This window comes from Anomaloglossus baeobatrachus, chromosome 6, assembly GCF_048569485.1.
Source record: "Anomaloglossus baeobatrachus isolate aAnoBae1 chromosome 6, aAnoBae1.hap1, whole genome shotgun sequence".
NCBI classification, from domain to species: Eukaryota; Metazoa; Chordata; class Amphibia; order Anura; family Aromobatidae; genus Anomaloglossus; species Anomaloglossus baeobatrachus.
In genome coordinates this window covers 182,831,657-182,856,900 of record NC_134358.1, presented here as the reverse complement: position 1 = coordinate 182,856,900, position 25,244 = coordinate 182,831,657, and the positions used below count along the sequence as shown (strand labels likewise).

General features: G+C 39.8%; 2 protein-coding genes across 2 annotated transcripts in view; both read right to left on the bottom strand.

The window, feature by feature from the left end:
- Nucleotides 1–25,244, bottom strand: part of GNAL (G protein subunit alpha L) — a 389,656-nt gene that overhangs the window by 244,187 nt on the left and 120,225 nt on the right. The window lies entirely within an intron of this gene.
- On the bottom strand, nt 22,826–24,414 carry LOC142244197 (uncharacterized). The gene is made up of 2 exons (XM_075316403.1): nt 24,322–24,414; nt 22,826–23,890 (listed from the first exon to the last, which is right to left on the bottom strand). Exon 2 carries the CDS (start codon nt 23,797–23,799, stop codon nt 22,900–22,902), a length of 900 nt encoding a protein of 299 aa, XP_075172518.1. The 5' UTR covers nt 23,800–23,890; nt 24,322–24,414; the 3' UTR covers nt 22,826–22,899.

The following is a 25,244-nucleotide window of genomic DNA, read 5'->3' as shown; positions in this document are numbered from 1 at the left end:
TGTTTCTTCTCCCATCTAGTCGGAACTGCTGCGACGTGACCTGAGGGACCTGATCTTTGCCATGCAGAGATTGTCACGACGACCTCCGGGTCGGTTACCTATGGGCAAGCCTGTTAGATCATGCTTCTGGCATGATCTAAGAGGCTTCAGTTAGGGCCGTTTCAGATCAGCGGTATTCTGCCGCACTCGCAGATCCGGCATAAGGGCAGTACAGTACTTTACAGTTCACTGGCAAGCTCCGGGCACATAGGGTCATGTGACCGGAGCATATGACCGGGGCTTGCCGCACTGTCTGTGAACTGTAAAATACTGTACTGCCCTTATGCCGGATCTGCGAGTGCGGCAGAATACCGCTGATCTGAAACGGCCCTTAGTGCAGCACTGACATGTATAAATGTATTACCAAGCTTGTGCTCTTCAATAAATTACACCAGCAATGAGAGTAGTAAGGGCTCATGCGCATGTAACTGCTGAATATTCTGCAGCGATTTGACAACACATGTGCGCGTCAAATCGCTGCAGAAACAAAACATACAAAAAAAATATACAAAAATGTAAAAAAAAATGACAATTTCATGCGCTATGGCTGCTGCCCCCACCATAGACAGAGTGGGAGCTGCATCCATAGCACACGGAACAATTGACATGCTCATGTTATGAACGCACTGATTTGGGTCAAAATTTTAGCACCCAAATCGCTACGTTCATAAAAGCATTGTGCGCACGTATTATGCACAATCTAAATAGATTGTGCAGGGGACGCAGGATGCACGCATGTACGCTGCAGTGCTATATGCAGCGTAAATGCATGTAAGTACGCAACGTGCGCATGAGCCCTAAAAGTTAATAACCTATGTAAAGACCAAGTAAATAAGTAGAGGGGGGGGGGGAAGAAGAGTGAAAAAAAAAAATAAGAATAAATTGTGTGTGTGTATTATACATATACTGTATATCCAAAATTAATAAAAAAAAAAAAAAAAAAGGATATTATACCAATAAATACATATAGTTATGTATATACAAAAAAAATAATAAAAAAAAGTACACACTTGGTATCGCCACCTCCCGAACAACGCAATTTATAAACCTAAAGTATAAATGATACAAATGCAGTATCACTTTAATCATATTGAATAATCCTGTCTTATTAACCATATGGTGAATAGTATTATAAAAAAATAAATAAATATTGAATTACTGTTTTTTTTTCATTCAGTCTCCCAAAAATTGGAATAGAAAGCGATCATAAAATGTTGTGTGCCTGAAAATGGTACCAATAAAAACCTCAAGTCATCCTGCAAAAAATAAGCCTTCATGACACTGTCAGCAGAAAAATGTAAAAGCTAGAGCTATCAGAATATTGCAATGCAAAAACAATATTTTTTTCTCTAAAACTTTTTTTATTGTGTAAAAGCGGCAAAACATAAAAAAAGTTATACAAATCTCTAAATCGCAGTGATGCAAAGAATAAAGCCATCCTATCACTTATACCACACGTGGCACGAGGGGAAAAAATAGATCCACCAGTTCTTGAACTACTGTTGATTTGTTTATTCTGCCGCCCAAAAATCACAGTAAGGCACGACTCACATTTATCCTGCGCGCTACGCTGATTGCTTACACCGGACATTCTCTGAAATAGGATTCAAGACAGAACCCCCGACGGAACATTCACTATAATGAAGCAAATGGAGACCGTGTGATTATCTCTGCCTATGATCCAGTGGTGTTTGTCTTTTTATGCATGCATAAAAGCATGGGTCAACCAGTTTTGTGCACTTCTGAAAAGATAGTCACCAAGGCCAGACAGGGGTCCAGAGTAATTCTGCTGCCTCATAGTGAATGGATCTCTCTGATTCACGTAATTTATCAATTTAAGTGGAAATCCCGATGTAAGTGCTCACTATAGAGCACAGAATAAATGTGGTAAAAAAAAATGTTATGTAAAACATTCCCAATACAAGCTTCAACTCAATCCACCAACAAAAAAAAAAAAAATTCCACTCAGGTCTGTCATCTGTTAATGGAAATATAGGGGGGTTTCCAACTTACTGGTAACAAAAGTTCTGGAAAAATAAAATTGGCTCCTCGCTCCTCCAAAACAAATCTAGCAAAATCCAAATATCCCCTCCCTCCTTAGCCCCATAGTATACCTAAACCGCAGTTAGGGTTCACGTTTGTGTCAGTCCTGTAGCAATAAGAGGCTGCAGAATTTACAAGGTCCATATCTCCAAAAGTACAAGCTGGGCACTACTACAATGGCAGATTTGCAATTTTCACTCAGCAATTTCCACTGTGTATTTATTTCTGGAAAATATCCATGGAGTCAAAATTGTCACTGCACGGTAGATACATTTCCAGAGAGGTCTAATTTCCAAAATGGATTTAGCTGAGGAGGATTTCTGCTCTTATGGCATTTAGGGGCTCTGTAAATGGAGTCCACAACTATTCTATGAAAATTTATTCTTCCAGATTAAAAGCTCCTTTCTTCCAGAGTCTTGCCGTGTGCCAAAACAGTAGTTTTCCACCACATATGGGGTATTGTCGTACTCAGGAGAAATTGCACAATAAATTGTATGGTGTATTTTCTCCTGTTACCCTTGTGGAAATAAAACAATTGGGGGCTAAAGAAACATAATTGTGGGGAAAATGTGATTTATTTTTTTAATTTTCACTGGTCAAGGTTTTCTTTGAAATTCTGTGAAGAAACTTGCAAATGAAGGTGCTCACTACACATCTCGTGAAACTCCTTCAGGGGTCTAGATTCCAAAATGCGATCCATAGTGAGGGATTTCCACTATTTAGGCACATCAGGGGCTCTCCAAAAGCGACATGGCATTTGCTATCGATTCTAGACAAATTTGTGTTCCAAAAGTCAAAACATACACCTTCTCTTCCGAGCCCTGCCGAGTGCACAAACAGCAGTTTTCCACCACATATTGGTTATCTGTGTATTCAGGAGGAATTGCACAACAACTTGTAGGGTTCACTTTCTCACGTTACCCTAGTAAAAATATAAAATTTGAAGGCTAAAGCAACATCTTTGTCGGCAGCGGTGGTGGAACGGGGGTCACAGGAGGCAGCGGCGCTGGTGGAGCAGGGTCACAGGAGGCAGGGGCGTTGGTGGAGCAGGATGGTGCCGCAGTTGTCCCAGATTATCACTGTGCTCGCTGGCAGGAACATCCAGAAACTGTCAGCGGTGCGGGCTTCAAAGATATAGTGCCTGTAATCGGAGCGTGCTTGATTGAGTAATCAGCTCAATGATGAACAGAGATCTCATCTGCACGTGCACCACCTCCGGGAGCCATTTTCCTCAACTCCGCTCCTGGGAGATCAATGGGCCGGAGGCGGCGCGTGTGCAGATGAGATTTAGAGCCGAGAGCTCAATCTGTGCACAGGCTGACTCCGGACGCCATTATTTGAAGCCCGCACCGCCAACATTTTCAGGATGGCCTCACTGCCCACAGAATTGCCCCTGCCTCTTGTCACCATTCTCCACCCCCCCCCACAGTAAGCTAAATTTGGCTTATAAGACGCACCACCTCATTTTCCTCCCAAATTTGAGGAGTTAGGCACAATGCCTAACTCCGCTACTTCACGGATTTTCACCTATCGCAGGGGTCTCTAGAACGTAACTCTCACAATAGGTGAGGGATCACTGTACTTTACATTCTGTAAGATGGAAAACTATAAGTGGTCCTGTAAAAGATTAATAGCTGCGGAGTAAAACAAACTGGATTGCATACAGATAGCACATGGATGACAAGTGAGAAAAAAAATATTCCCACGAGTTTTTTTTATACGCTCGCGTGACCCCAGGGTTTTGCTGACTTCTTATTTTCATGCATAATTTTACAAGCCACTTTTACTTTTTTTGTAAAGTCTTTTTATTATGCTTATTTTATGTAGAGAAGACTGTGGGAAAATACATTTTAAAAAAACATAACAGCCATACTTAAAGTATGCGGTGTTGTTAAAAAAAAAAAAACAAATGAGAGAAAGGACCCAAAAAAAGCACACAAGTATAACAACAATGCTACAGAAAAAAAAAAGAAAAAAGAAGAAAAAAAAAAAGACACCTTCTGGTTGCATTGCTTTTTTACTATTGACAAGTGCCAATTTCTGTGACATGGAAATCATAATGTGTGAAGAAGTTACCCTGTGTCCACTACGAGTTTTTGACGCTGCATATTTTCGCTGTATCACAAAGGCGGTGTCTTACATCTCCACAAAGTGGATGGGATTCATAAAAATCTGCTGCCAACTGCGCTTCTTTTTTACGCTGCGTAAACTGATCTGCAGTGTGGGTTTCAGATCCACAACATGTCAATTTCTCATGCGGTTACACTGAGTTTTATGCGGAGATTTTCCCCATAGAATAGCATTATGTGCAGAAAATCTGCAGGGAAAAAATGCACAAACATTTTTAGTGTGTTCCTGCAGTGGTAACATATCAAAAACGTATGTATAAGTATATCAAAGAATTGTCAAATACCAGGAACTGGCTTTGTTTAAAGAACCAAGGCTTTCAGCACTGGAGTGGCGCTTTAAGGCATCACTCATATGATCATATAAACGTATAAATCAAAAGAGCGAGATGCAAGAAAATATCGCAATGCATTTGGACCAATGTTATTCAATCAGGCATAGCAGATCTACATTTTTTTTTTCCTCATGCCAAATTGGCAGCATATCTCGGCTCACTTGCACCCATACAAGCCTATGGGTGCAAGTGAAACATCAGACTGCGCTCAGATGTCATCTCACAGCAGTCCGATATACACACAGACAGGCAGCGGAGAAGATGGAGAAATTAATCTCCCCATCTTCTCCTCACCTGTGAGCCAATCCTCGTGAGAGAATCAGAGCACTGCAACAGGACACTCTGCTCACACTCACAGCAGAGTTTGAGCCTTGTGCCATTAGCATACTGCATTGGATGCTATACGCTCATCTGATCCCGGCCTAAAATCATAGCTCCGTGTTATATACTCACCTTCCGTTGGCTTCACCTTTTACTTACGCCGCTCTGGTCTCACGGCGCCATCTTGCGTATAAACTTTTGACTGGCTGGAAGTCAGAAAATACGTCACAAACTCTTAATGCATCTCAATGAGAGACAGAAGGAGGACAGAACAAGGCTCTCATAGAGTTACATTCATTTGTAACCTCAAGGAAACACTGAAGCACCCGGCAACTAACAAATCACAGAAGACCGAATGGAGTGGCAGTGATAGAAGATGAAGATGACGAAAGGTGAGTATAAGACCGGGAGGACTTATATTTAAAAGCACCACTGCTGGGATGCACAAAAAAAAAAACCGTTGGACATGTCATGACATAGCAATAAGACAAAAGCTGCAGCATAAAAATGCGATAAAAACACATGTAAAAAACCAAAACACTCAAACACATGCAATAAACAATACAAGTAACCTAATTTTCATAATGGGTGCAGAAAATCTGCAACATCAAAAACTCACGGAAAGCTCATTGTGGGAACGTAGCTTAAAGCCATGTGCACATGTTGAGTATTTGGTGAGGTTTTTTTAACTTACTATTTGTAAGCCAAAACCAGGAGTGTATAAAAAACAAACCAGAAGAGGTGCCTGTGTTTCCATTAGGCCACTTTCACCCTGCGTTATAACCTACGTTCATTTGTCCCAGTGTAGTTTCCGTCCGAAACCCATTTTGCGCCGACGAGGCCACTGACAATAATGGTGCAGATGGAGTCACTGTGTGCTCTGTCCTGCACCATTTTCAGGCGTATACACTTTCTGCAGGCGGACGTGCAGACGTAGTAGACTGCATCTGCGTGTCCGCCTCCAGTAAGATTATATGCTCGAAAATAGTGCAAGACAGAGCACATGGTGACTCCGACTGCACCATTATAGTCAACGGCCCCGTCGGCGCAAATGTCCAAAACCCGTTTTGCGGAGGTGTTCAGTCGGAAGCTCCAAAAGGACCAGTGAACTTAGGACACAACGCAGTGTGAAAGCGGCCATATACTTTTCCTCTGATTATTCCATTCCTGCTTTTTGCTTACAACTGACATAAAAAAACTCACCAAAATACTTAGCGTGGCACGTAGTCCAAGAAGAGCATTTGGTGAATTTTTGATGTTGCAGAATTTTTACACCATTTCTGCACATATTTAAATTACGTTACTTGCATTTTTTTTGTTTGAACACTGAGTTTTTAATTGCATTTGTGACACTGTAGTTTTTGCCTTTTTTTTTCTATATCAGGTTTTAAATAAAGCTGCTTTGTTTTTCATGCTTGATATACAGCTTTGACAAAACTTTATTGATATACTTATGCGGAGATTTCATGCATTTGTGTGTTTCCAAAGTGGAAACGCACTAAAAACGCATGGGTATTTTTTTTTTGCCTGCAGATTTCTCACATCTAATGCAAGTCAATGAGAAAAATCTGCACAGAAAACGCCACATCCTCAAAAGAGAAATGGATACGATGAAGATTTGAAACACGCACTGCAGGTCAATATACGGTGAGTAAAATAGCACGGTGGGCAGGAGATTTCTGTAAATCCCATCCACTTTGTTGAAACTGTAAGATGCTGCGTTTTGGACCCAGCAAAAATACGCAATGTCAAAAACTCACCAAGAGCTCATCATGCGATTTTACCCTTATGGAAGAAACAAGCAAAAAAAAAAAAAAAGGGTATTACAAGAGGAATATGTTTTCATTTATACCTTGATGTGGCAGTAGGAGGGCTTGTTTTTTGGCAATATACATACAATTATTAAATAATTTTTACATATTTTTGAGGAGTGGATGAGTGGCAATATCCACCATTAATTTTTATTCTATAAGCTGTAGCGCTACGTTTTAAAAAATAAATAATTTTTGGAAGCTCATCCATTGTTTTTTTTTTTTTTTTTTTTTTTTAAGTTCCATCAGGTAAATAGACATTGCTGGCCGTCATTAGTAGGCTGGGTAATGACAAGTTTGAAAAATTGTTTGCATTTCATCCAGAAAATTAGGATGATTTTAATCAATTTTGTCATCCATGTGCCTGGTTTTTATGCCCGAATGACAACCGCGTACATTTTTTTATATATCTACATTAAAAAATGTACATATAGTAGTTTAATAATTGAACTATACCATGATACCTGGATGAAGTTGCACGAGATCCGATATTCTTTACGTACTAAAACTTGAATCGGCGAGTCTCATCTGAATAGTGCATACAGTGACTTTTTCACACGTTCACTCGGTCTGTATGAAAAACCTGTCATCTGAACAACCTTACCATTTATATTGGTCAGTGTTCTGTCTGATTTTTACTCAGACATCATGAGTCAGTATAAAATGGTTGTCTGAATGAGCTCTTACATTTGAAGGGGGATTATGGCTTTTTAAGCCAGTAACCCCATGTAGAGGGCCAATATGCCAGAAGGGGGAGCCACCATACTCCACCAAGTTCCTTAGATGCTGTGTTCAGTAAAGATTTGAGCATTTAAGGGGTTAAACAGCGTGGATCAGAGGTTCCTCTGATCTTAATTGTTCCAGCAGAAGCTTGGTTGTCAACTACAGATAGGCCCCAACTATTGATCGCGGGGGGCACATTTTCTGTGAAGAATGACCCTAATGGCTTCTCTGCATGTCATGGCGCCTTTATATAGGGCATTCCATAACACATGCGTACATTATGGTATGCTAAAAGGTTAATCACATTGGAGTCAAGTCGAGAGATATTTGTGAGGTCAGGTGGTATGTGGGCCTACTGACAAGAAGCCGATCAATAACCTGCACAGGAATGAAAACGTTCACTTCAGGCTGACCTGAAGACTATGCTTTTGGTCAGAGAACGTCGCAGACCTGCATAACAGATGTCCTCACTCGATAGCCATTAAGCATTTAAGGCTGCTTTCACACATCCGGCTTGAGCTGTGCGGCTCAATCCGGCTGTGCAAGCTATGCAACGGATGCGGTGAACACACCGCATCTTTTGCATAAGTTTTTCCTTTGCGGCCAGTCCGGTTTTTGCCGCTTGCGGCATGCTACTGAGCATGCGCAGTGGCAAAAACCGCATGCGGCGGCCAGATGCGGTTATTGCCGCATCGCGTCGCATCCGGCCGCCATAGGCATGCATTGAAAAATGCGCCGCATCGGCCGAATGCGGCGCGATGCGGTTTTTTTTGCCGCACGAAAAAACGCAGGCAACGTTCCATCCGGCCGCCGCATCGGCTAAATCTGCCGCATGCGGCAAAAAACGGACGGAACGCAAGGCCATGCGGCACAATGCGGCACTAATTAAAGTCTATGCAGGAAAATCGCAACCGGCAGCAAAAAAAAAACGGTTGCGATTTTCCTGCAAAGTGCCGGAGTGTGCCGCATTGCAGAAACCGGAGGTGTGAAAGCAGCCTAACAACCATTGGTTACATTATAGTGCAAAATAACTAGTGCGACATTCACTGGAATAAATTATAGGTTAATTTCATATGTTGCTTGTCGCCAAGCTATAACTTTGTTGTTACTTTTTTGGTTTTAATAATATATCAATAAAGTAAATTTTATGACATACAAGCATCATAGTGGTTCTTACGATTTGGTATAGGACTACAAGTGGTTTCTATATATACGATGTTGTCTATGAGATAGCAATATGTGGATATTGTGGATTGTTAATTTCATATGTTGCATAATAGGTGGAGACTTAGGTGGATTGTCCACACAAAATCCACAGCATTTTACAGTACTATCAAAGTGGATGAGTTTAAACAATATACGGTAACAATCTAAACCACGTGCTGTCTTTTTTTTTTTTGTGTCCAAAATCCTGGTAGAAATTAGTTTTTGAAGAGTTTTGGGGTTTTTTTGTGTTTTGTTTTTTAAATGACACCTTTTTAATGTGGATTTTTCTCATGGATTTCAATAGGGACCTTACATCGTATACCGGAGATAAATAGCTTGGCATTTCAGTCTGGTTTTGGTTCTTATATGCCAGAAACCACAATCATTATAGCCGGTGCCATAACCAAATATATGGAAAAGAAAATGACAGCATGCCACTTATTCTGGTCCGATTTTGTGTTAGGCCACGGTCAAACGTTGAGTATTTGGTGAGTTTTTCACCTCAGTATTTGTAGCCAAAACCAGGAGTACATAAAGAATACAGAAGTAGTGCCCGTGTTTCTATTAGGCTATGTGCGCACTTTGCGTCGAGGTTGTTGCAGTTCTAAACGCATTCTCTGGCAGAAATAGTTGTCAAATTTGGTTCGGACTACAAAAATGCTATAAATACGCTTGCGTTTTTACCGCGTTTTACAGGCTCTTTCACTGCTTAAAATCAGATGCGTTTTGACTACAAATACAATGCTAAATAAAGATTAAACATACAAACACTTTAAAAAAAAAAAAGAAAAAAAATGATTAAAATCATACAAAAAATGGCTTATTTTAATAAAATGATAACTTTGTGCTAATATTTATGCATAAAATTACATTTATTGATTTTCATGCATTTAATTGTCGGACTATGTGTGTGTGTAAAGGGACATGCCATTAATATTTTGTCAAAAACGCATGCATTTAATTGGTCCAAAAAAGCATGTTTCTGCATCAAAAAAGCACGTTAAAACGCTAGAATTTTGAAGTAGATTGCGTATTGCAAATTCTCATTGACTCTATTGTTAGCAAAACGCTGCCAAAATGGCAAAAACAATTGACATGTTGATTCTTTAAACGCTGAGTTTTTGGCAAATTTTCTGCAACTAAAACCCTGCGTTTTTAACTGCATTGTGTGCACAAGAAATCACTACCATAAACTTTGCTTGAAAATCAAAACGCATGCATTTTGGCATTAAAACGCTGCAGTTGAAAACGTTGCGGAAACGCATGAAAAAATGCAAAGTGCGCACACAGCCTTATACTTTTCCTCTGATTGTTCCACTCCTGGTTTTCTCTTACAAATACTGAGGTAAAAAACTCAACAAATACTCGGTGTGCACATGGCCAAAAACAAACTGGGCGAGAAAAGTGGCATGCTGTCATTTTCTTTTCCATATAGACCGTCGGTTCACATGAATATTTGGTTAAATACTGAACATAAGCACGAGGCCTTAGGCTATGTTCGCACGTTGCGTTTTTTTCCGCGTTTCTGCAGCGTTTTTAGCAGCAGCGTTTTTGCACTAAAACGCATGCGTTTTTGTTTTCCAGCAAAGTCTATGGGAAAAGCAGAAATCCTGTCTGCACTTTGCTTTTTTTTCTGCAGCGTTTAATTTGCATATTTGTGGTAAAAAACCATGCTGAAAAAGAAGCAGCATGTCAGTTGTTTTTGCCATTTCTGCAGCGTTTCCTTAACATTGGAGTCAATGAGAAATGGCAAAACGCAACCAAAAGCACAATTCCTGCGTTTTTCATGCTTTTTACCTGCTTTTCCACTGCGTTTTTGGCTCCAAAAACGCATGCTTTTCTGGACAAAAATTACTGGGTTCTAATGTTCCTTTACACACACACACACCTTTACACACACACAATAACCGAAAATTTAAATGTTAAAAAATTATAAACTTCACCTATTTTTCTGATAAAATGTGCATAACCACTATTTTTGAATTAAGAATGATAATTTTCCATATATTTTTATTGAAAGTTAATTTTATACTTTTTTTCTCTTTTTTCATTCTTTTTGTCTATTGCAACTTTATTTCTCAGTGTCTTGATCTACAAAACGCATCTGCAGAAACGCAAGTGAAAACGCAGGTAAAAAGCGCTAAAAACGCACTAAAAACGCGGTAAAAATGCATGCGTTTTCAGCGCTAAAAAATGGTCAAAAGCCATTTGGTCAAAAACCAAGGGAAGGAAAATGTGCAGAATAAACTGCAGGTACTCCGACGCAACGTGCGAACATAGCCTTAAAGGAGGAAAGCTGCATGGTTTTCAGCTGCATAGCAAGAACCGATGGGGAGATTATGGTCTCTTTAAGGCCTGTTTGACACGTCAGTGAAAAACAGACGTTTTTCACTGACATGTTAAAACCGCATATGTCTCTCTGTGTGCCGTAATTCATGGCACACGTGGGTTGTCCATGTGCCATCCGTGATCCGTACTCAGTGATTGCACATGGATGTATACTCACCTGTCCCCGCTCCTGCTGTCAGTCGTGCTGAACTCTCCGACTCTGCTGTGTTTCTGCCCCCGGTGCAGCTGCTTCCGGGTCCACTGTGGCTGCATACATGAATATGCATGCCAGTAATTCGTCAGCTCTGAAGCAGCAGCCAGCAAAGGCCGGAGAGAGCGTCGCTGGAGAAGGGGAGTTAAAAATGCTTTTTAATTTTCAGTGTCCGTGTTTTTCTGGTACGTGTTTCATGGACCACACCATAGTGTGGTCAGTGGGACATCAGTGATGCCAGAAAAAAACGGACGTCTCCGTGCGGCAATCACGGAAACACGTGTACGCCGCACAGACACGGTCAGTGAAAAATCACTGATGTGGGCACGGATTGGTTATAATGGGTCTGCAAATGCCCGTGATTCTGGTACGTATAAAAACTAGCACATACGTACCAGAATCACTGACGTGTGAAAGAGGCCTTATAGTTTTCCCTATTTGTTTTGTTTTTAAAGAGGACATTTTGGTTTGTACCAAAGATTCCAATGCAGGGCTGGCATCTGTTATATGAGGGTGAATATAGTAGGAACACAGATTAGATATGTGGAAATACAGCACAAGGGCTTTGATTCACCACACAGTCTACAGCTTCAAATGTCTAAGATATTTTTGTGCAACTCTGCAAATTGTAGACTTTTGGAGACACTACCCTAATGAATGGGGGCTAAGTGTGCACTTTTTTAATGTTCCCTTTTCTTTAAGGCTGCATTCATACACTGCGTTGGCTGTGCAGCAGTTTTTGGCTGTGTAGCTTCGGCTATGGTCACATGTCCAGTAATCCTCCATTAGAACGGTTCCAGCGGCAATCTATTGTCAAAAAAGTTATACAGACAACTTTTTTTTTAATTATTTTTTAGCAAAAAATGGATTTTTTTACAAATGAAAGAAAAAAGGATGGCTAAATAGCAATCAATCAGTTAACGGATCCATTTTCTATAGATTCCAATGTTGGAAATAAAGGGCCCCAGCTGCAATTAATGTAAAAACTGACAAAACAAAGTTGTGTCAGGGCCGTTTCACACATCCGGCTTTTCACCGGACTGGCGGATCCGGCACACTCCAGTACAGTGTATACAGTACAATGGCAGTGCGGCAACTTCCGGGGTCACATGCCCCGGTCATATGACAGCATGTGACCGGAGCTTGTTGTGCTGCCATTGTACTGTATACACTGTACTGGAGAGCGCCGGATCCGCCAGTCCGGTGAAAAGCCGGATGTGTGAAACGGCCCTAAATGGATTGCTGCTTAATCTGTTGGATTACTGGATATGTGATGTTAGCATTATACTGCTGAAGTACATTGAAGCCATTGCTCCACCATTTAAAGGCTTGTTATAGAAATCATTACCCAGGCATTTGCTGTTGTGCCTTGTTGCCATGTTTTCATCACCTGATATATGTTTATGAGCTAATTTACTACAACAGGGAAATAAACTGAATGCACAGGTCCCATTCTTAGCAACCGCACTGTTTGTACTGAAGGCTTTGAAGCTATTTTCAGTGGATCTTATACCTACATGGGCTACACACTATTTGGTAATTAGCAATACGATACGGTTTTGCATGCAAGCTGACAATTAGTGGCGAGTGAGCACTACCATGCTCTGGTGCTCGGTACTCGTAACCAGCAGTTGGATGCTCAGACGGGCTTAACTCAAGTACTGACCAATAATGGAAGTCAAAGGCGAATTCAAGCATTTTCCAAAAGATCTTCCGGAAAAATGCTTGAATCCCCCAATGACTTCCATTTTACTCAGTACACGAGTCGAGCCCATCCGAGAGTCCAACTGCTCATTACAAGTACTGAGCACCGGAACATGGTAGTGCTCGCTCATCACTAATGACTGAGTTCATGCCCACGGCAGTGCCTTATGCCCAGATCCAGGACAATGGCGCACTATGTAGTTGGCTTCACTTAGAGAGATGCTATTGAGCCATAGACTGTAAAGGTCTTACAGAGGCTTTACGTCATAAATGCACCTAGTTTAGATACTACAAATACATGGAACCAACTCTTATAATGTGAACCATCAGAAAATAACTGATCCGATAAACCCTACAATAGAGAGTGCTATAGCAGATGGCATGGAGTACCAGGTTGGAACGCTGACCATACTTAGTTGGGGAAACTTCAGACATTTATAGAATATCCTAAGTATGTGATGGAAATAACCATTTGGATAATTAAATTACAATCAGCCAACATTAGAGGGGAGCTCCATAATAAAACATTTGGTGAATAACTGCCAACCCCCCTAGTAGTGGTTGCAGGAAGTCAGAATTTTATTACTGCCTCTTTGTTAACATCTGAGATTTGTCCTTCAATGTCAAAAATAAATTCTTACCGCTATAATTATATAATAATTAATAAATCGGTCAGACATATTGGAAGGACAGACATTTATTGTAAGAGTCACCCTAGCTTTAAAGGGGATGTCCACTTGACAGAATTATCTTTGCAATCCATGTTTTTATTTATTTATTTTTTAATCTTGTCATCCAAGTTGCATGACTTCATTTTTGATAGTAGGCCATGTTTTTTTTCAGAATGAGTGAAGTTATTTAATGGAAAGATTTAGTGGACTACATAAAGTATTAACAATGTAAAAAAAAAAAAAAAATCTTAAGTCCCAATTAACCCCTTCACTCCCTGGCGATTTTCCGTTTTTGTTTTTTTTCTCCCCTTCTTCCGAGAGTCGTAACTTTTTTATTTTTCCGACAATATTGCCATATAAGGGCTTGGGGTTTTTTTTGCAGGACGAGCTATACTTTTAAATTAAAACATAAGTTTCAACATATAGTGTACTGGAAAACAGCAAAAAAATTCCAAGTGTGGAAAAACTGCAAAAAAGTGTGATCGCACAATAGTTTTTGGGATATTTTATTCACCATGTTCACTCTATGGTAAAACTGATGTCTTGGTGTTTTGTCTAAGGTCAGTACGAGTTTGTAAACACCAAACATGTATAGGTTTAAGGGGTTAAAAAAAATTCACAAGATTGTCCAAAAAAAAAGTGGCGCACTTTTTGCGCCACTTTCCAAAACCTGTAGCATTCTCATTTTTTTGGGATCTATGGCTCAGTGAAGCCTTATTTTTGCGTCTCGAGCTGACGTTTGTGTTTTTTTTTTTTTAAACCAAATTTTTTATTTCTTTTCTTGTAATGGTAAAATAGGGTACAGAATGAAGAAAATAAGGGTCAACAAATCAAAATATCAAATAACATAGTCTCTACAATTTATCGATCAAATATTTGTCACGGTCATCAAATTTGCTCCTTCCCCTTCTTCGTCAGTGTATATTTCCATTGTTCAGTCTCCGCTACTCCCCCCTTCAGCATTCCTTGATAACTTGTTACAAACATTACTTGTAAACACTATCCCTCCCATTCCCCCCCTCCCCTCTCCATGCGACACAACCCAGAATTTGGCCAACTATACTTTCAGCTCGCACAGGGACCCTGACAGGTCTTCCTTCATGTACCATTCCGTAGACACAAATGTGGACATTATTTGTATTATTTCTTCTCTAGAACATATAACGCTTATGAACTTTCTCCATTTACTGAAAAATTTTGCTGTCATCCTTTCTTTGCACCTCTCCACCATCACCTTCTCCAACATGAGCATTTTTTTCAATTGATTAACAAGTTCTTCTTTTGTTGGTGTTTCCTTCACCAGCCACTTCTGAAGAATAGCCCTTTTACTTATCATTGCTATATCATGGAAAAGATTTGGTAACTTGTCTCCCCCTTTCTCTCCCTCCTCTCGATGCTGATAGTGAAATAACCAGACCATTGGATCTAACTCTACATTTCTATTCCAGATTTTCCTCACTACCCCTTGGACTTGTTTCCAAAATCTTTCAATCCTTTCGCACTGCCATATCCCATGATATAGATCTGTTTTTTCCGTACCACAATTTGGACAACTCATCATCTTATCTGGATGTCTTGCATTCAATATATTAAATCCATAGATAGCTCTATGTATGATCCTGAATTGGGTATCTCTTAAGTTCTCATTCACAATCTTCTTTCTCATCACCATCCAACCATTCAAAATCTTCTTCTCCACCTTCTTGATCTCCCAACTGCTTTGCCCACCCTTCCAACATTCTTCCTGCTATGTTAGGGACTAACACTTCTCTCATATTTCCATAAAGACTTGATATATTTGTGGCATGGATGTCCCTTAATATGATCGCATCCATCTGATTTGCCTCATATTCGTTATTTATGTTGTATAGTTTCTTCATTATCCCTTGTTTCACCTGTTGAAACTGGAGAGTCTGGAATGGGCGCAAGTCATACTTTGCCCTCAACTCCTCACACGTCATCCATCTCCGTTCTGTATCATGCATCAGGTTTTTTAGAGTTCCAATCCCTTTTTCCCTCCATTCTTTAAAGAGATAATTTTCCCTTCCCTGTGGAAAGTCAGGACAAGCCCATATATTAAGGAATTTGGAGATGTTCCAGGCTAACCCGAACTTTTTCCTAACCGCCTTCCAAGTCATCACTGTGTCTCTACAAATCAGTGACTGTTTAATGTTGGGTGGCAAATTTGGAATGGATGTATGTAGGATTGAACTCAGGTCCCAAGGTTTACAAAATTCAGCCTCTATATCCCAGTCAGAATACCTACTTGTTCGTCTAATCCAATCGACTACATGTCTTAAGATACAGGACAAATTGTACCCCCTAATGTTAGGTAGTCTGATCCCTCCATTTTCTGTTGATAACATTAGCTTTTTGGCACTAATCCTCGGCCTATATCCCTTCCACAAAAAACTTGAGAACGCTTTTGTCAATCTGTTCACATCCAAGTGTTTAAGCAGCAATGGGATTGTCTGCATTGGATAGAGAAGCTTGGAAAAGCTCATCATTTTTATTAGATGATTTCTTCCCAGAAGAGTCAACGGCAAATTTGCCCAACCTTGCAGTTCACGTTCAATTTTCTCGATCAAAGGGGAATAATTTAATGAATATATGGTCTTAGTATCCCTCCCAACCTGAACTCCCAAGTACAATTGTATTGTATTGTATTAATTGTATTTCTAGCTATTGGAATGTCACATAATGCACCCCTCTCCCACTCCGCTCTCTTTCCATCCAAGAAGAGAATTTCACATTTGTTTTTGTTAAGTGTAAACCCTGCTAACCTCCCTAACTCCTCAATTTGTTCTATGACTCGACTCAATTGCGTTTTAGGTTTGCTCATGAACAGGATTATATCATCAGCAAATAAGGCTGAGTGCAATGACTTCCTCCCTACCTTGATCCCTTCAAACCACCCCCCCTCATTCAAACGTCTAGCCAGTGGTTGAGCTGACGTTTTTAATGGTACAATTTTTTGCGCAGATGCTACATTTTGATCACCTGTTATTGCATTTTGCGCAAAATTTTCAGCAACTAAAAAACGTAATTTTGGCATTTGGAATTTTTTGCCACTACGCTGTTTACCGATCAGAATAATTGATTTTATATTTTGATAGATCGGGCATTTCAGAACATGCCGATACCAAATGTATATATTTTATTTGGTTAACCCTTTAATTTTGAATGGGCCGAATGGGGGGTGATTTAAACTTATTTTTTTAATTTTTTTTTATTTTTTAAAACTTTTCTTTTAACTTCTTTTTATTTTACTAGTCCCCTTAAGGGACTATAATGATAAGCAGTCTGATCGCACTTCCATTTCTCCAGATCTGGATAAAAGCTGATTTACTCTCACACACGGCAGTCTGCTGGCAGTGAGAGAAAGTGACTCATGATAGCTACAGGAGTCATCACATGACCCTGTGCTACCATGGCAACCACTGGCAGTCACATGATCAAGTGAAGTGACTTAAGATGGCGCTGGGTAAGTTATGCTTACTGCGGCGTGCTGTTACATCTCACTGTCATAATTTGACAGCGAGATGAAAGGGGTTAATAGGTGCTGGTAGAACGCGATTCCACTTGCGCCTAGCAGACACACGTCAGCTGTTGAAATCAGCTGATATGTGCGTGATTCGCCGCGGACTGCCCAGTACGTCATGTGTCGTGTAAGTGGTTAAACAAAGTCTTTACCCCATAAAACGCGTGTAAAACACTTAGATTGTTGCAACATTTTTTGTTCAACAGGTGTTCCGAAAAAAAATTTAAGGCTACATTCCCACGATGAGCTTTTGGTGAGTTTTTGCACAAATTATGTAAATTAGCTTACTTACATTTTGTTTTTTACATACATTTTTACTGCGTTTTTGCACTGTGGTTGTTGTCTCTTGTTGTAGGTTAGGTTTTATATAAAGCTGCTTTGTTATTGCTAATTACTTGCATGCATTTTTTATACATTTCCATTACGGAAACACACTAAATACCGTACACTGCTGTGGTTTTTGCCTGCAGATTTTTCAGATCTAATGCGAGTCTATAGGGAAAAGCTGCACAGAAAACTCAACGTTCCCACAAGAGAAATTGACATGTTTTGGATTTGAAACTCGCGCCGCAGGTGAGTTTATGCGCAGTAAAAAAAGAAGCGCAGTAGGCAGGAGCCATCCACTTTTCTGGAACTGTAAGATACATAATTTTGCTGCTTCAGAAAAAAAAGTAACACAAAAAAACTCACTAAAAACTCATCTTGAGCACACAGCCTGAGACTTGTGGATTTTCACACTAGTTTTGTGCAGCTCCGCAAAAATGAGCAGAGCCAAGGAGGAGACAGGGCATGCCAACACCGGTCCTTCGAATTTATTAAAGCTATGTTCAGTTTTCCAGTAAGTATCCATTAAAATGGATCCAGCAGCAATCCGTTCAGAAAAAAAAAATTATTCAGACAACTTTTTTTTGTCTGGCTAAATAAAAATGATTTCAATAGATTCATTAAATAGCAATCTATTTTCTTCCATTTGAAAAACTGTTCAAATATGCAAAAAATTGATCCTTTTTCAATAGAAGAAAACGGATGGCTATTAAACGGATCTGTTTTATATAGACTTCAATGTTAAAATTACAGATGTACCGTATATGCCGGCGTATAAGACGACTGGGCGTATAAGACGACCCCCAACTTCTGCCCTAAAAATATAGAATTTGGGATATACTCACTGTATAAGACTACCCCCGTTCAGTATGCTTCAGTATGCTAAGAGCAGGGGGCCGCACTGTGTGAGGAGGTGTTTTTTTACTGTCCAGTATAACCAATAGGATTAGTGCAGGGGCCAGCATGTAAGCTCTTCATTAATGTCCCTGCATGGATGCGAGGGGAATCTGGCGTTACTGCACTAATCCTATTGGTTATACTGGACAGTGAAAAAAAAAAACACCTCCTCACACAGTGCGGCCCCCTGCTATATATACGCTATATATCCGCTGTATATATACCAGTATATATGCTGTATGATATACCAGTACGGGGCCGGGCTGTGTATCGCGTTTCCATAACGACGAGGCAGGAACTTCCCTGCTAGAGCGCTGACGTCAAGGCAGAGCTGCTTGCCTCTGATTGGCCAGCGCTCTGCCATTCAGCAGCGGTGACAGGAAGTTCCTCCCTCGTCGCTATGGAGGCAGAATCCAAGCGTGGAACGGAGTGGAGCGGCGCACTACAGCACCCAGGTATATATCCGGCGTATAAGACGACCCCCCACTGTAGCCATTATTTTAAGGGGGTAAAAAGTCGTCTTATACGCCAGTATATACGTAGTTTAAATCAATTTTGTTTTAGCCAGACAAAAAAGTTGTGTCTGTATAACTTTGTTTTTGTCAACGGATTGCTGCTGGATCCATCCTAAAGTTTGTCTAAAGATCTTTTATGATATGCTAATGAGAGCATGGAGTATTTGCAAGGGCGTTAGTTCCTGCAGTTATTGTGCCCTCTTAGGCCGGTTTCACACATCCGGCTTTTCGCCGCTTGCCGGATTTGGTGCACGCCAGTACAGTGTTTACAGTACAATGGCAGCGCCGCAACTTCCAGGTCACAGGACAGCATGTGACCGGCGCTTGTCGCGCTGCCATTGTATTGTATACACTGTACTGGCGTGCGCCGAATCCGGCAAAAAGCCAAATGTGTGAAACTAGCCTTAGCATGGAAGCTGTCACCACTGATCTGAATGCCCCGCACTTCTGGTGATGCGCAGTATGAAGCCAAGTGTATGTGTCCCGGCTTTTACTCCTAGGTCTACTGCGCATGACTGTAAGTGCCGAGACTTCTGATCAGCGGTGACAGCGGACACAGGTACGCACGTCACCGCTTGTGATGTTGCTTTAACTAGCATGTTAGCACACCACTGTGGTCGCACTGCCATGCTAAGAGGGAGAAATGAGCACAGAAACTAGCACCCTTGGGACTAGTTCCTGCGCTCATTAGCATACGATAAAAGATCTTTAGAAATACTTTTTCTGTAGATCCCGTTATCTATGCTAGTGTATACAGGGATGGTTAGGCAGGGATTAGCAATATACACCCAGAACTGGTTCACTTTTAAAGGAAAAAAAAATAAATAAAACTTTGTTACAAAAGAATATATTTTGAGACCCATAAGGCTATGTGCCCACGGGACTCTGTATCTGCGGATTTTTCTGCATCAAAATCCGCAGCTTTCCCCCGGAATCCGCACCTTTTCATAGGTGCGGATTTGATGTGGATTTCAAGCGGATTTTATTGCGGATTTTGCGGGGTTTTTTAATTCAATTGAATAGGCAAAATCCGCACGAAATTCCGCAACAATAATTGACATGCTGCAGATTTTTCCGCACGAAAATCCGCACGATTTCCGCTGCGGAAAAATCCGCAGCGTGGGCTCAGCATTTCCCAAATGCCATAGAGATGGCTGGGGAGTAGCTGTGCTGCAGATTTCTGGAAAATCCGCGGCTTTTCCGTGAGAAATCCGCAGCAAAATCCACACATTTTCTGCAGCGTGGGCACATAGCCTAACTTTTTCACTTTTCTGTCGATGGTGCTGTGTTAGGGTTTGTTGATTAGAAGTTAGGCCATAGTTGTTAATGGTGCCAATTTACAACTCTTTATTTTAATGACTGTACATTTTTTGTGAAAAGATGACCTAAACAGCATTTTTTTTTTTTAAATAAAATATTGTTTCCTGTGCATGTTAGATATTGTGATATTATTTTCAACTGCTATTTCTGTTTTTTTATGCAAGTAATTGAAACGTTCTTTTTTTTTTCTCATCCTTTTTCTAGAGTATTTGAAGATTATATTCAATCGCTGTTCTAATGCACTGAAAAACTATAGAAATAAAAATAAATTAGTAAGTTCAATATTTATCTATTGTACGTTTAAGAATAATTTTTTGGAAGGGAAAACCCCTTTAAATAACAGAGTGATGCCCTAGCTCACAAAGACGCATTGAGTTCGAAAGTATGCGGCCTGAACGCGATGTCTTGGCTGGATTTCCGAGAAACAAGTGTGTTTTCTAGCCACATAGCATTTCGTGGAATGACAGTGCAGTCAATGGAAGGCAGAAGTTGTTGTGTAGACCTGGCTGTGGTTAAGGCCTCTATCAGGAAAAATGCATCCACATATGTCGAGAGTGTTCACAGATATAGAGTTGGTGTGAAGGCATTTTCAGGACTGATATGTTGGCCAGTAATCTATGGGCACTGGACGGGAGCCCTGGAAACTACCGCTTAGGCCTCATTCACACTTCAGTATTTTTTCGTCAGTGTTTGTTTGCCAAAGTCTGGGATCCAACTTACAGAGAAAAACTATAATTAAAAGCTTAACCTCATTCTGTGTTTTGGAGACACTTAGTTGTGGTGTACAAATACTGACGAAATACTTAAGGGTGGAAACACATCTATGCGAGTAAAATCGGTCCGACTGGGCTGAAAAATACTCGGCTGATTTTAGTTCACGTTAGGTGCGAGTGCAACGCAAGTGCGATGCTTTTTGCTCGCGTGTGCGACGCGTGTGTGTTGCGATTGTGATGCGAGTTATCTGCAAGAGTTCACTTAATTTAAATGATCGACACATGGAATTTGCCTATTTAAATGTTCCAGCCCCCCACGTGGCTTTGGGTCTCATGTGTGCTTTGTATTCATCGCAAGACTCTGGATTTCGTTCTGCATTGAAGCAATATCCTATTGTCATCTAAAAAAGGAACAATGTCAAATCATTTGACATTCAATACAACAGAAAGAATATTGCTTCATTGGGTACTTTCACGCCGTTTTGGAACATACTATCATGAACCATCCCTTACATCTATGCGAAGATATTGGCTCCATCCAATTGTCCGTCGCCGTGCAACAAGAGGTCATTTTACCCGTCTTTATGAAAAATTACGCGAACACAGTGACAAGTTTTATGCCTACTGTCGCATGGATTTGACTACATTTGACTTCATCCTCACAGAAATTCGTCCTGATATAACCAGACAGAACACCCGTTTTCGAAAAAGTATATGCCCAGAGGAACGGCTATTGCTTACATTACGGTATTTTTTTATTTTTTTAGCAAATCATTTATAAATTAACATCACGATACAAATGATGCCAAATTTAAATTGATGAAATATATCTGAATGAATTAATCCATATTCTCTATATACAGATATCTCTCTACTGGACTTTCATATGCTGCTTTGCATCTTGAATTTTTACTTGGAAAGTCCACTATATGTTCGATTGTGTCAACAACCTGTGCAGCAATTTGGGATAACCTGCACAATACAATGATGCCTGAACCAACAGTAGAAATGTGGCTTCAAATATCAAAGGGCTTCACTAATAACTGCCAAATGCCAAATTGCATTGGAGCAATTGATGGCAAGCATGTCCGAGTTCGCAAGCCTCCAAACTCAGGATCGCTTTATTACAATTATAAACATTATTTCTCTGTCGTTCTTCTGGCTGTTGCCGATGCGACATACCGATTTACTTTAATGGATGTTGGTGCCTATGGTGGTGCTGGGGATTCCCAAATTTTCTCACAATCCACTATGTGTGCACGTATGTTGCAATCTACTTTACATATTCCTTTTCCACAAATTTTAGAGGGTACTCAGGGACCCGCCATACCTTATTATTTTGTTGGTGATGAGGCATTTAAATTGTCAAGCAATATGATGCGACCATATCCCAGACGTACATTAACTCCTATGCGACGCATTTTCAATTACAGACTCTCGAGGGCCAGAAGGGTAGTTGAATGTGCTTTTGGGATAATGTGTGCTAAATGGCGAATACTGTACACACATATCCAGCTAAATGAACAAAATGTTATTAAAGTAATTAAAGCAATAGTAATTCTGCATAATGTGACACGAACAAAAGAATGTCTTGATGCAGTAAATCAAGATATTCCTTTTTTTCAAGATCCCCATTTGTTAATTCGTTCACAAAATGTTGCTCAACTTTGGTCAGGGATAAGAGTGCGCAATCATCTATGTAATTACTTCAATACAGCTTCTGGATCAATTCCATGGCAACCAAACTTAAATAACGTTTAAAAAATATGATAAAAAAAACTTATGATGGTTAACCAAATAATGTTTATTTTTTTTTTTTTTTGGACCTTTTAAAAAACATGCAAATCCAAATTAAAACTAATAAACGGTATCATGCAGATAATACTTCTTATCCAATAAGATACATAAGGTATAATGTTCAAATTTCCCTTAATAAACTGATTGTTGGTTTAAATAACAAATGTTTTGCTTCAACTATATGTTTTGGTATACATAAATGCAGGAAGATATATTGTTTGGTTTTATAACACACTTATTTGTTATATTCACAAATAAATAACTAATGTTACACTCATAAATTCATGTATCTAGGTGTTACATTGGTAGATCGTTGCATCTGGCTTGCTGGGGTTTGCATCTTGTGGTCCTGATGCTGTTCAGGGCGTGTGCTGATTGGTTGAACTAGATTGTTGTCCTTGCTCGTGTAGCTGCTTGGAGTATGATGGCTGTATGCTGGTTCAGAGAAATTTCTTAATGAAATTTCCCTAGCATTGGATGATGCATGAGTATGGTCATAATGTTGTTCTCTTTGGTTACTATAATGTATATTTGAATTGATGTTTGGATTGTATGTTTGTCTTACTACATTATGGGCATTATCAACAATATTCATGTGTAGGTTGTGTGTTATTTCATTTGTATGTTCATATCCTGACATATTGTCGCGATTAGACACACAGACACTTGGTATGTGTGGTGGCTGTGGCAGGGTGTTTGATGTTATAGCATCTATATTTGGAGGGGTATTGTCTAGTTTATTTTCTTCAGATAATTGCCAGCGTTCGATGTAATTGAAAATTAAATGTGGTGTATTGGGAGGGGTACATGCGTCAATTATGGTTTGCATACAGCTTCTTGCACGCAGCCTTACTCCACGTGGAATTTGACGCAAATATTGAGCAAGGCTGCGTGAAAATGCCTCCTCTCCATCGTCATTGATGGTTCGAGACAGGTAATCAAGCACCCCATTATCAACCTCTCTACGAGTATTGGTGACATTTTTTCCTTTGCGCCTTCTACCCCTGGTGTATGTTGGTGCATGATGTGTCGAGATATCTAGTGCACTGTTTTGATTTGAGGTTTCAAAATCATCATCTTTTTCATTAGTTACATCATTTGGATTACAATCATTGTTTTCCTGGGATCCAGCCACAATTGGTCCTGATGAGGCTTCATTTTCAAATTCATGCATGTTATCTTGTACATCTCCATCCTCATGATTTGTCTCCCTTTGTGTGTCAGATTCTGATATTGTGTCTTTATCTGTCAAATTTGATTCCGTGCTGAAAATGTAATGTATGGAGACATTTTAATTTTGGGAAAAATTAAAACAAGGATTTTTACAATTACTAAATTATGTTCATCACAATTAGTGCCATTTGTCATGCAGCGACATTATTAGCATTCTTTGTCTCGATGTGAAAATAATGTTTGCCTGTGCTTGTGTTTGACGTTGTACAAAGATATTTTGGGCCAAAAAAAAAAATGCACTTGCGAAATTTATTTTCACAATGTGAACGAGATCGCTAACAATGTCGCAACGGCCTAATTACCAGTGAATGTTCATGATCTGAGCAATGGTTTTTTTTTTTATAGGATTTTTTGGATTGTTTGACTCAAAATTATTTAACATTTTTTTTTTTTGTAAAAAAAAAAACTAAATAAATTAATTTACAAACGCTATTTTTAACTATAAATGAAAAAAAAAACTTACGGACATAAATCAACAATTTGATGTAAGAAATTAAGTCGCTCATAATGTATATATGGCCTCTTATTAGATGCTGCTGAACCACTTGCTGCACGACTTTGCTTTTCCCTCCTGAATTGGTCCCGTACACTTCGCCATCTTTTTGTGATATCTGTAACTTTGTTTTTTAATTTTTTAGATTTGAAAAATAAATTAAACACAAAAAAAATTAGATTTCACTGAAAACAAAAAAAACCTCTAATCGTTTTTAACAAATCATTTATACAATAAAAAATGGGAATTTAAACTATAAAAAAAAAAAAAAACTCACTCATTCGCAGTTGTGCATCTGGGGTACTATTGTTGAAATGCGGAAACATTTTGCGACAGATCCATAACCAGGAGGCATCGCGTGCAGCCCGGTCTGCATACGAATTGTCCCGCTTGTCCCATAATTCCGGACGTTCCTGAACGAGCATTATGAGCATTTCAACATTGATGTACCTAGCCATGTTGGATATGCATCCGTGGAGCAATTGCCATGTGCTTTTGGAGAGGTAATATACACAAGTGCAACCTAATTAAAACAATGACGTGCGATGGCACAGACATGTGTTAATTAATTATTTAAAATAGGACCAGCCCAACTCGCATATTTGAACGGTGTTGTGCGTGTGTGTGCCTTCAAAAAACACGCTTCCATAGGGAATCATTGAGACAAATGGTCTGAGAAACTCGCAAAAAAGCAGCATGCTGCGATTTTTTTCTCGGTCCGATTTGGACTGAGAAAAAAAATCGCAGATGAGAGCTGAATCATTCACTAACATGTGTCCGATTCCAATGCGAGATTTTCTCGCATTGCTCTACTGCGAGAAACTCGCAAGTGAGAAGCAGCCCTAATACTAGAACTACTGGACTCGTGACACCTATATAGAAATACATGGTGC